Here is a 12,514-nt window from a genome sequence, read left to right as displayed (position 1 = left end):
AGAGAAGAAATGAAAGAGGAGACAAATCTGAGAATGCCCGCTCTCTCTCTATCTCTCTCTCGCTTTGTGTGTGTGTGTTGTGTGTGTGTTTAGACAGCATCTCACTGTGTTGCCCAGTCTGTGGAGTGCAGTGTTGTGATCATAGCTCATTACAGCCTTGACCTCCTGCGCTCAAGTGATCCTCCTACCTCAGCCTCCAAAGTAGTTGGGACTACAGATGTGTGCCACCATGCCCAACTAATGTTTTGATTTTTTTTTTTTTTTTAAGAGAAGAGATCTCACTATGTTGCCCAGGTTGGTCTCATACTGCTGAGCTCAGGTGATCCTCCTGCCTCAGCCCTGTTTCTGTTTAGTTATATCTTTTTTTTTTTTTTTTTTTTTTTTGAGATGGAGTCTCGCTCTATCGCCCAGGCTAGAGTGCAGTGGCCCGATCTCGGCTCACTGCAAGCTCCGCCTCCCAGGTTCACGCCATTCTCCTGCCTCAGCCTCCCGAGTAGCTGGGACTACAGGCGCCCGCCACCTATCTTTTTATAATTCAATGAGTATAATGCACATCTCACTGTAATATGAAAGTTAAAACTTTGGAAGTTGCCTTTTTTTTTTTTTTGGGGGGGACAGTCTCACTCATGTTGCCCAGGCTGGAGTGCAGTGGTGTGATATCAGCTCACTGCAACCTCTGCCTCCCAGGTTCAAGCAATTTTCCTGCCTCAGCCTCTTGAGTAGCTGGGATTATAGGCACCCGCCACCACGCCCGGCTAATTTTTTTGTATTTTTAGTAGAGATGGGGCTTCACCATGTTGGCCAGGCTGTCTCGAACTCCTGACCTCAGGCCATCTGCCTGTTTTGGCCTCCCAAAGTGCTGGGATTACAGGCATGAACCACGTGACCAACCTAAAACAATTTTTTTTCTAATTGTCAAAAGGAAAAGATGTACAAAGAGGAAAGGGGTAATATATGGACACAGTGTTTTTTAAGCTCTCTCAATATTTTATTTTAAAAATTGGATTGATAAATTATAAGCATATTGAAAATGGAGCTTAATCTTTTTGATATTAAGAGTACTTAAACAATGTATGCAATTAATAAATATATACTAGTAGGAGTAATATACATTGCTACTGTAGATTTTATCAGAAATTTCCAAAACATTGTCATACATACGGACAACTATTTGGTTTTGTTTTGAAACTTTCTGCCAACTGTCCTTTCCTAAAAGATATTGTTATGAGTGATTACTTCAGTGTAAGATTGTTATGTGAGAATACAAAAATGTTACTTTAAATGCTGTTTATCTAGTATTAGTGTTTATATATGTAGGTGTATTTCTGTTACTGTATTTAAATGATTGTGCATTCTTCTTTTTCCCTCAGCACTTTAAAAATTCTATGTTTACATATCATAATTGTCTTTTCTAATGCCTACTTTTTTCACTTATTAGTGACCTTTTCTAAGGCACTGGTAATACAGTTGGCCTAGCAGTTTTCCAGTAGTCATATTGTTAGATAATCTGTAACATATTTTTCTTAGGTTAAAGCAACTTAACTTTGTACTAGAGGGGAAAATAATCCCCTTTTAGGAATATTTTCTCCCGTAAGATTTCTAAAGACAGTATAGTATTTAAATTCAGATGTAAAATGTGAACCTGTAGTTTAAAGGAAAGTATGTAAGGGATTAAGCACTGAATATTTTTCTTTTCTCTAATGCTGAAATATTGCTCAGCTAATTACAGCTTGTTACAATGAGTTAGACATCTGCTAATGACTAAGAAATTTCCTTCAGAATCTCAGTCCTTTGGACTTAGACTATTAACAAATATCTATGATATCGAATTTAATGTAACCTTTGTAATTCATATCAAGGTAAAACTGAGTTTAATAGAAATCTTTTCTCCCTTTGTTCTGAACATTTCACTAAAATATATTTTTATGAGAAAATCTTATAAATAGAATGATATAATTTGTTATTGCTTTGTAGTTTAGAATGCATATTTAATTTTCATTATCTCCTCAGCTAAGATACCTATTTGTGCATTTTTATGATTAAAAGCCTTGTTCTTAAATATCTTTCCCAAGAGTCCAGCACATTATAAATTTAACTCTGTCTTTGGAGGAGTCAGTCTCTATAATTACTAAGTCCTCATCTTCAGAAACTTCCAGCAAGAATGTCTTTCTTGGTAGGAACTTTTGATCTAATACCATAATCTTTGCTTTTTTTTTTTTTTTTTTTTTTTTTTTTTGACACAGAGTCTCACTCTGTTGCTCGGGCTGGAGTGCAGTGGCGTGATCTTGGCTCACTGCAGCCTCTACCTCCTGAGTTCAAGCAATTGTGCTGCCTCAGTCTCCTGAGTAGCTGGGGCTACAGGCATGTATCACCACGCCTGACTGATTTTTTAATATTTTTAGTAGAGATGGGGTTTCACCATCTTGGTCAGGCTGGTCTCAACTCCTGACCTCAAATGAGGTCCACCTCGGCCTCCCAAAGTGTTGGGATTACAGGCATGAGCCACTGCGCCTGGCCTAATACCATAATCTTTGAGCTTAAATGGATAGTTACTTTTTTGTTTGTTTTCTTTTTTTGAGAGAGGATCTGTGCAGCTGTGCAATCTCAGGTGGTCACTGCAACTTCCGCCTACCAGGCTCGAGTGATTCCGCCCTCCACCTCAGCCTCCTGAGTAGCTGGGACCACAGGCATGCACCATCACGCCTGGCTAATTTTTTGTACTTTTTGGTAGAAACAGGATTTTGCCGTGTTTCCCAGACTGGTCTCAAACTCTTGAGCTCAGGCAATCCACCTGCCTTGGCCTCCCAAAGTGTTTTGATTACATGCGTGAGCCAGTGCGCCTGGCTGAGAGTTACTTCTATTATTGGGGTCATCTATTAGCCTTCCATAATTATATGTCTAACTTATAAAAAAAATTGTAGGGGTGTGCAGGGTTCTCATTTATCCTCCATCTAGGTTCTTCCAGAACTGAAAAATTTTGCAAGTATTTATATATGTATGAATATGTTTTTGTTTTTGTTTCTTTTGAGACGGAGTTTTGCTCGTTGCCCAGGCCGTAGTGCAATGGCACGATCTTGGCTCACCGCAGCCTCTGCCTCCCAGTTTCAAGCAATTCTCCTGCCTCAGCCTCCCAGGTAGCTAGGATTACAGGCATGCGCCACCAAGCCCGGCTAATTTTGTATTTTTAATAGAGACGGGGTTTCTCCATGTTGGTCAGGGTGATCTCAAACTCCCGACCTCAGGTTGATCCACCCACCTCGGCCTCCCCAAGTGCTGGGATTGCCAGCGTGAGCCACCCGCGCCTGGCCAGTTAATTTGTTTTTTAAAAAATACATATTCAGGCCAGGCGCGAGTGGCTCACACCTGTAATCCCAGCACTTGGGGAGGCTGAGGTGGGTGGATCACCTGAGGCTGGGAGTTCGAGACCAGCCTGGCCAACATGACGAAACCACGTGTCTACTAAAAATACAAAATTAGCCGGGCGTAGTGGCGCATACCTTTAATCCCAACTACTATGGAGGCTGAGGCAGGAGAGTTGTTTCAATCTGGGAGGCAGAGGTTGCAGTGAACCAAGATTGCGCCATTGCATTCCAGCCTGAGTGACTGACAGAGCAAGACTCTGGCTCCAAAAAGGAAAAAAAAAAAATTAACTGAAACAAAACACAGTATTCTGTCAAATTATGAAATAATTAAAACCAATAAAGCATACCCATAAAAGTACAAATTATTTTTATTCTAAATTAGAGTATTAAAATGGTTGCAATAGGCCAGGCGTGGTGGCTCACACCTGTATTCCCAGCACTTTGGGAGGCCGAGGCAGGTGGATCATTTGAGGTCAGGAGTTCGAGACCAGCCTGGCCAACATGGTGAAACCCCATCTCTACAAAAATACAAAAATTAGCTGGGCATGGTGTCCTGTGCCTGTAGTCCCAGCTACTCTGGAGCCTGGGGCAGGAGAATCGTTTGAACCCAGAAGGTGGAGGTTGCAGTGAGCCGAGATCGTGCCACTGCACTGTAGCCTGGTGACAGAGTTAGACTCCGTCTCAAAAAGTTCCTATATTAGCCAATAATTTTCATCAAAGAATTGTGAGGCAAGGCTGTGTTCACTCAGAAACCACATCATACACTTCTTTTCTCTGCTGTCCAGATTTTGCAGTCATTGCTCGGTGAGTGTAAAATTTTTAGTCAGGGTCTAGAGCAGACAATTCTTAACCACTTATGCTGGTTTTGAATATTTCAGTTCCTTCTTTTGGCCTACAGTCATTTTTCTTTTCAAAAATATGAAAGCAAATCACATTTTTGGTAAAACTCTTTTTCTTCTATAGAGAGAAATAGCCCGGAAACTTGCAAATCCTAAGCAACCAACAAATCCTTTTCTAGAGATGGTCAAATTTCTGTTGGAAAGAATCGCACCTGTGCACATTGATTCAGAAGCCATAAGGTAAGCCAAGAAGTATATTCACTCAAAAACAGATAATAATCTGAAACTACAATTGTTGTTAATTTAAATTCTGGGCTCCTAAAGATACCTAACAACCTCCGTATGTCTCTTTTTAATCACAGGGGTGTACATCATTCCAGTTGAAGGGAAAGCCTTCTCATTTTATGATCTTTGACTTTATTTAATGCTTTCTGTTTTTAAAGAGTTCTTGTGTTTATTTTTAGCTTACGCGTTCTCATTAAAGAAAACTTAGAACAAAGAGTAAGATAGAAAAAGGAATATTTTAGATCTGTGTGGCTGTTGACCAACCTCTCAGTTTGCTTAAGCATTTTAATGGCCCTACAATATTCTGTAGTACATACTATACCACTGTTCATTTAATGTGTGAGAACAGAATGATACATTGGAAAGAGGACAGGATTATTTTTAGACAAATTTGGTTTCAAAACATAAGTCTACTTTGTGGCTTTGGATAAAGTCTTTGAATTTCATTTATTTTCAACTTTAATGTGGGCATAAAATCGTGGTGGATGATTATGTTAATTTGAGATCGTATATAAAGGTAAGCAGCCTGGCATCATAGACGTTAGTTAAGAGCTATTGATTTTTTATTACATATTCTCACGATTTCAGACTTTTCAAACTTCTGGTAATGCTTTTCTCTTGCACCAATCATTTTTCCAGTAGATAAGCTATATATCTTTCCATATTGAGTTACTGTGCAGCACTTGTTGGTTCTTTTTCCAAACAACTTAGAATTCAGAGATTAGTTCCAGTGCCCAAGCTTCACTGTTTGTTTCACCTTAGGTGAATCACTGATGTGGCTGTATTGAAATGCTGATTGTCATTTGCTAGGGCTTTCATAACAAAATACCCCAAAGTGCCTAGCCTGAACAAAAGGAATTTATTTTCTCACAGTTCTGGAGGTGTAAGGCTGAGATCCAAGGTATCAGCAATTTTTAATTTTTTTCCTGAAGCCTCTCACCTTCATTTGCAGATGGCTTCCTTTGCACTGTGTCCTCTCCTGGTCTTTTCTCTGTGCACCCAGCATGTCTATGTCCTAATTTTTTATAAGAACAATAGTCCTATTGGATTAGGCCCCACCCATTCAGTTTTATTTTACCTTGATTATCTTTTCAAAGGCCCTGTCTCTAAATACAGTCACATTCTGAGATACCAGGGATTAGAATTAATATTAATTTGGGAGAAACACATGTCATCCCATAACATAATAAATGTACATGTATTTCAGCTATGTCTGATAATTTAATATATTTATACAGTTTGTGAAGATCAAATGAGTGTATTGGTGATATACATCACCGTAAATATTCATCTTTATGCTAGAAACATTCAAATTATCTTCTAGCTATTAAACTACAGTCACTCTCCCAATCTCTAAAACACTAGTTGTTCTATATTAATTAACCTCTCTTCATTCCCCCTTTCTCACCCTTCCCAGCTTCTTTTAACTACCAGTCTACTGTGTCATCATGAGATTCACATTTTTAGCTCCCACATATGACTGAGAATATGCAATATTTGTTTTTTTGTTCTTGGCTTGTTTTATTTAACGTAATGAGCTCAATTTCCATACGCATTGCTACAAATGGCAGGATTTCGTTCTTTTTTTATGGCTGAATAATTTTTCATTGTACATATATACCACATTTTCTTTCTTCATTCGTTGATGTGCGCTTAGGTTGATTCCATATTGGCTATTGTGAATAGTGACACAATAAACATAGGAGTGCAGATATCTCTTCAATATGTTAATTTCCTTTTTAAAAAATATATACCCGGTAGTGGAATTGCTAGATCATATGGTAGATCTAGTTTTAGTTTTTTGAGGAACCTCCATACAGTTTTCCTTAGTGGCTATGCTAATTTACATTTCCAACAACAGTGTACAAGGGTTCACTTTTCTCCACATCCTCGCCGGCATCTGTTATTCCCTGTCTTGTTGATAAAAAGCCTTTTGTTTTTTCTTTTTTTTTTTTTTCTTTTTTGCTGGAGTCTTGCTTTGTCGCCAGCTGGAGTGCAGTGGCGCCATCTCAGCTCACTGCAATCTTCGCCTCCCAGGATCAAGCAGTTCTCCTGCCTCAGGCTCCCAAGTAGCTAGGACTACAGGCGCACGCCACCATGCCCAGCTGATTTTTGTTTTTTAGTAGAGACTGGGTTTCACCATGTTGGCCAGGATAGTCTCAATCTCTTGACCTCATGATCTGCCTGCCTCAGCCTCCCTAAGTGCTGGGATTACAGGCGTGAGCCACCGCACCTGGCCTCTTTTCCCACTTTTAAATTGGAATTTTTGTGTGTGGTTTTGATTTTTTTGTCTGTCTTGTGTTTTTTTGTTTTGTTTTGTTTTGTTATTTTGCAGTTGAGTTGTTTGAACTCCTTCTATGTTCTGGTTATTAATCTGTTGACAGATGGATAATTTGCAAATATTTTCTCATTCTGTGGGTTGTCTCTTCGCTTTTTTTATTGCTCCCTTAGCTGTGCAGAACCATTTTAGCTTAATGTAATCGTATTTTTCTATTTTTGCTTTGGTTGCCTGTACTTTTGGGATGTTAACACAAACAAACTTGGCTCAGATCAACGTCTTTAAGCATTATCCTAGCATTTTCTGCTAGTAGTTTCATCCACTAGGTCTTAATCCATTTTGATTTATTTTTTTAGAGGGTGAGGGATAGGGGCATATCACTGATGAACGTAAATGCAAAAATCCTCAAAAATACTAGCAACCTGATTTCAGTAACACATTAAAAATATCATTCATCATGATAAAATGGAGTTCATCCCAGGGATGCAGGGATGGTTCATAAATCATATATCAATAAACATGATTCATATGAATAGAACCAAGAATAAAAACCGTATAGTCATTTTAATAGGTACTTAAAAAACATTCAATAAAATTCAACATTACTTTATGATAAATACCCTCAACAAAATAGGTATAGAGGGAACATACCTCAAAATAATAAAGGCCATATGTGACACACCCACACTGAACATTGTGCTGAATGGGGTAAATTGAAAGGCTTTCATCTGATATCTGGAATAAGATATGGAAGCCACTTCTGCCACCTTTGTTCAACGAATTACTGGAAGTCCTGGCCAGAGCAATTAGTCAAGAGAAAAAAAGGCCATCCAAATTTAGCAAGAAAGAAGTCAAATTAGGCTTGTTCGCAAATTAGGCAAATTAGGGCACAGAAGAAGCTAAAGACTCCACCGAAAAACTGTTAGAACAGATAAATGAATTCAGTATACAAAATCAACATACACAACTCAGTAGCATTTACATATGCCAACAGCAAACAATCTGAAAAATCAAGAAAGCAATCTTATTTACAATAGCCACAAAGAATATTAAATACCTAATAATCAACTTAACCAAATAAGTGAAAGATCTATTACAAGGAATACTTTAAAACGCTGATGGAAGAAATTAAAGACAACACACAAAAAATGGAAAGATATTCCATGCTCATGAAATGGAAGATTTTTTTTTAATTTTTCTTTTTTTTTTTTCTTTTTTGAGACGGCATTTGGCTCTTGTTGCCCAGACTAGAGTGCAATGGCGTGATCTCGGCTCACTGCAGCCTCCACCTCCCGTGCTCAAGCAATTCTCCTGCATCAGCCTTCCGAGTAGCCGGTATTAACAGGCATGCGCCACCACACCTGCCTAATTTTGTATTTTTAGTAGAGACACGGTTTCTCCATGTTGGTCGGGCTGGTCTCAAACTCCTGACCTCAGGTGATCTGCCCGCCTTGGCCTCCCAAAGTGCTGGGATTACAGGCATGAGCCACCATGCCTGGCCAAAATTAATCTTGTTTAAAATGACAGTACTACTCAAAGTAATTTACAGACTAAATGCAATTTCTATCAAAATACAAATGACATTCTTCACGGAAATAGAAAAAACAATCCTAACTTTTACATGGAACCACAAAAGACTCAAATAGCCAAGCAATATGAGGATAAAGAACAAAAGCTGGAGCGATCACACTACCTGACTTTAAAATATGCTACAAAACTACAGTAACCAAATCAACATGATACTGGCATAAAAACTAGACACATCTAAAGGAACAGAATTGAGAACCCAGATACATGTTCGTGCTTTTTTGGCCAGCTCATTTCCAACAGAAGTGTCAAGAACATACAAGGGGGGAAGGGATAGTCTCTACAATATTGTGCTTGGAAAACTGACTAGCAGAAGAATGGAACTAGACCCCTATCTCTCATCTCTCAACATACAAAAAAATCAAAATTGACTTCTTTTTCTTTCTTTGTTTTTGAGACAAGGTCTTGCTGTGTCACCCAGGCTGGGGTAGAGTGGCATGATCATAGTTCACTGCAGCCTTGACCTCCTGGGCTCAGGTGATGCTCCTCCCTCAGCCTCCAGAGTAGATGGGACCATAACCCATGCCACCACAACTGGCTAATTTTGTGAACGTGCTTTTTTTGTTTTTGTTTGTTTTGGTTTGGTTTTGGTAGAGACGGGGTTTTGCCATGCCATCCAGGCTGGTCTCAAATTCCTGGACCCAAACGATCCACCCACCTTGCCTCCAAGAGTACTGGGATTATAGGCATGAGCCACCAAACCCAGCCCTTTTTTGTTAAGATTTTCTTTTTTTTTTTCTCTTTCCTTTTTTGGATATGGGGTCTCACTCTGTCGCCCCGACTGAAGTGCAGTGGCACGATCCTGGCTCACTGTTGTGTAGGCTCAAGCAATCTCAGACCTCAGCTTCCTGAGTAGGTGGAACTATAGATGTGCATCACCATGCTCGGCTAATTTTTTTAAAGTTCTTTTGTAGAGAAGCAGTTTTGCCATGTTGCCCAGGCTGGTCTCGAGCTCCTGGGCACAAGCGATCTGCCCACCTTGGCCTCCTAAAGTGCTGGTATTTCAGGCATGAGCCACCATACCTAAGTCTCGTCTCGTCTCGTCTCTTCTCTTCTCCTTTTTCTTTCTTTTTCTTTCTCTTTCTCTTTTTCTTTTTTTTTTTTTTTTTTTTGAGAAGGAATCTTGCTCTGTCACCTGAGCTGGAGTGTGCAGTGGCGTGATCTTGGCTCACCGTCACCTCTGCCTCCTGGGTTCAAGCAGTTTTCCTGCCTCAGCCTCCCGAGTAGCTGGGTCTACAGGTGTGCGCCACCATGCTAGGCTACTTTTTTGTATTTTTAGTAGAGATGGGGTTTCACCATGTTGGCCAGGCGGGTCTCGAGCTCCTGTGCTCAAGCAATCTGCCCACCTCGGCCTCCCAAATTGCTGGAATTTCAGGCATGAATCACCGTGCCTGGCCTAAGAATTTTGAAAGAAAGGATTGGGGTTAATATAAAATCATTCTAAATATAATCCATTTCCCCCCCATACATATGTCCATATACCTTGACATATGTGTGCTACAGTTAGTTAATGGTTTATAGGTAGTAGATGAAAATGAAGTAGTCATTGTAATGATGGCTGGAACCCAGGTAAAAGTAAAATTTTAAAAAAGAAAGGGTTGAGGACTGAATCCTGAGGGAAATTAGCAATTAAGCGGCTGGCAGAAGATAATGGACTTAAATTTTTTTTTAAGTTTTAAGCAGACATAGTCAAAAGCAGAAAATTGGGAAAGAGTTTTATCACAGAAACCAAAGTGGGGCTAAGGAGGAGTCAGATGGTATCCAGAAGTTGATTAAATACTAAGAATCATCGACTGGATTAGGAAATGGGAAAAATTCACAATGACCAGAACAGCTTCTGTGGAGTAGCAAGGACAAAGCCAGATTGCCATGGATTCAGAAGGCATAGGACAGTCTTTCCAACATCTACATCATGGTACACAGAGGTGATCAGTGTTACTTAGGCAGAGAAGACTGCTGAGTCTGTTTTTTACTGACCCAGCTCGACAGAAAGCCACTAGGTACCACTTGGCTACACTGAGGCTTGAGCATATTAAAGGGATACATAGCCTTGTCACCCTTCTAAACCCTGCTTAGGAGATAAATTGACAGCACCAGTGGGGACAATCAGTGCAGACAGCACCAACCTTACATAAAAAGCAAAGGAGGGCCAGGCATGGTGGCTCATGCCTATAATCCCAGCACTTTGGGAGGAGGCCGAGGCAGGCAGATCACAAGGTCAGGACTTTGAGACCAGCCTGACCAACATGGTGAAAACCCCGTCTCTACTAAAAATACAAAAATTAGCCTGATGTGGTGGCATGCAACTGTAATCCCAGCTACTCAGGAGGCTGAGGCTGGAGAATCACTTGAACCTAGGAGGTGGAGGTTGCAGTGACCCGAGATCACGTTATTGCACTCCAGCCTGGGTGACAGAGCGAGACTCCGTCTTAATAAAAATAAAGGAGAAGACTGGGTGTGGTAATCCCAGCACTTTGGGAGGCAGAGGTGGGTGGATCACTTGAGTCCAGGAGTTCAAAACGAGCCTAGGCAATATTGGCAAAACCCCATCTCTACAAAAATACAGAAGTTAGCAGGACACCAGGGCATGTGCCTGTGGTCCCAGCTATGTGGGAGGCTGAAGTGGAAGAATGAGCCCAGGAAGCAGAGGTTACAGTGCGCTGAGATCACGGCACTTCACTCTGTCCTGGGCAACAGAATGAGACTGTGTCTCAAAATAAGACAAAAACAAAAAAACTGAGCTAAAATCAGAGTTTGAGCCTCAAAAGAAAAGTAACAGAGAAAAATAAGATGATGGAAAGGGAGGGAGTAAGCTTGAAGAAGAATCTTCTGCTGCTGTTTTTGGCTAAATAATTTTGAATGTTTAAATACCTTGAAAAGGTGCTAGCTGAGGTCGGGTGCAGTGGCTCACACCTGTAATCCCAACACTTTGGGAGGCTGAAGTGGGCGGATCACCTGCGGTCAGGAGTTCAAGACCAGCCTGGCCAACATAGTGAAACCCCATCTCTACTAAAGATACAAAAATTAGCCAGGTGTGGTGGTGCGTGCCTGTAATCCCAGCTACTCAGGAGGCTGAGGCATGAGAATCACTTGAACCTGGGAGGCGGAAGTTGCAGTGAGCCGAGATCGCGCCATTGCACTCCAACCTGGGCAAAAAGAGCGAAACTCCATCTTTTTTTTTTTTTTTTAAGGTGCTATTTGAAGACAGATTTCAGATAAGGGAAAGGGAATATAGGTATGAGGGAGCAGCATTCCTAAGGAAGCAGAGTGGAAAGAATGACATCTTAGCCTATGACAGGACAAAATAATAAACACAAGTTAGAGGAGGTTAGAAAATTAGGTATGGAAAATTAGAAGAGTTTTCACTCAAGGCTTCCATTACTACTCTCCCTTCTGTTCAAGATGAAGTTGCTCAGTGGGAGTATTTAGACTTCAGTTAGAATGGTGAAGATTTGTAACAGTGGTTGTGTAGCGTAGACTTCCCTAGCAGTTTTGAAGAGGCAGTTGGATTGGTGATCATCTTTTGCATCTTGATAGCCCTGTGAAGTATATATTATTTATCTAATTTACAAAAGAGAAAAAATATTTTATAAGAGGAAGGACGGTGAACCTGGTTTGAAGACTTTGGTCTTTCACTTATAGCTCCTTGACTTATACTGGTGATTACCAACATTACAATGATAGCAGAGATTATGTCTCTCATTTCACACTGTATTTCTCAGAGAGACCTTAAGACTTGGCACATGACAGGTAGTTAATAAATACTCATTAAATAATCATATGCATGGAACCTATCATAGGTATTCACATATTTATGAATTTTTTTTGAAACACACTTGTAATTTTGTTAAATTCAAGCAATGTTTACTAGGATTTCTTAATAAAAAGCTCAATCTGGAATAATTTTCTCAAATTGAATAAATCTTTAAAGTACAATGTCAGAGCTAGAATTTCCAGAAAACATATAGGGTAGGCAAAGATTCTTAGAGGGCACATAATAGCCACAGACTAGGAGAAAATACTTGAAAAGTATGTATTTGTTAAAGTATTATATCCAGGCTATATAAGGAACTCTGACTACTCAATAAGACAAATGACTTTGTTTTAAAATGGGCAAATTTGAACAGATACTAGATAAGATGGTAAATAAGCACAAGAAAGGA

At 40.0% G+C, this 12,514-nt stretch overlaps 1 protein-coding gene across 4 annotated transcripts in view; it reads left to right on the top strand.

Moving 5' to 3' along the window:
* PDS5A (PDS5 cohesin associated factor A) overlaps positions 1 to 12,514 on the top strand; it is a 165,366-nt gene that overhangs the window by 84,330 nt on the left and 68,522 nt on the right. For all 4 annotated transcript variants that reach the window (XM_015138215.3, XM_078003242.1, XM_078003243.1 and 1 more), the window contains exon 17: positions 4,326 to 4,441. In XM_015138215.3, coding sequence (XP_014993701.1) covers positions 4,326 to 4,441 — 116 coding nt within the window. The remainder of the gene's footprint in view (positions 1 to 4,325; positions 4,442 to 12,514) is intronic.

Source organism: Macaca mulatta, chromosome 5 (genome assembly GCF_049350105.2).
Source record: "Macaca mulatta isolate MMU2019108-1 chromosome 5, T2T-MMU8v2.0, whole genome shotgun sequence".
NCBI lineage: Eukaryota > Metazoa > Chordata > Mammalia > Primates > Cercopithecidae > Macaca > Macaca mulatta.
This window is presented reverse-complemented; position numbering and strand designations above follow the sequence as displayed.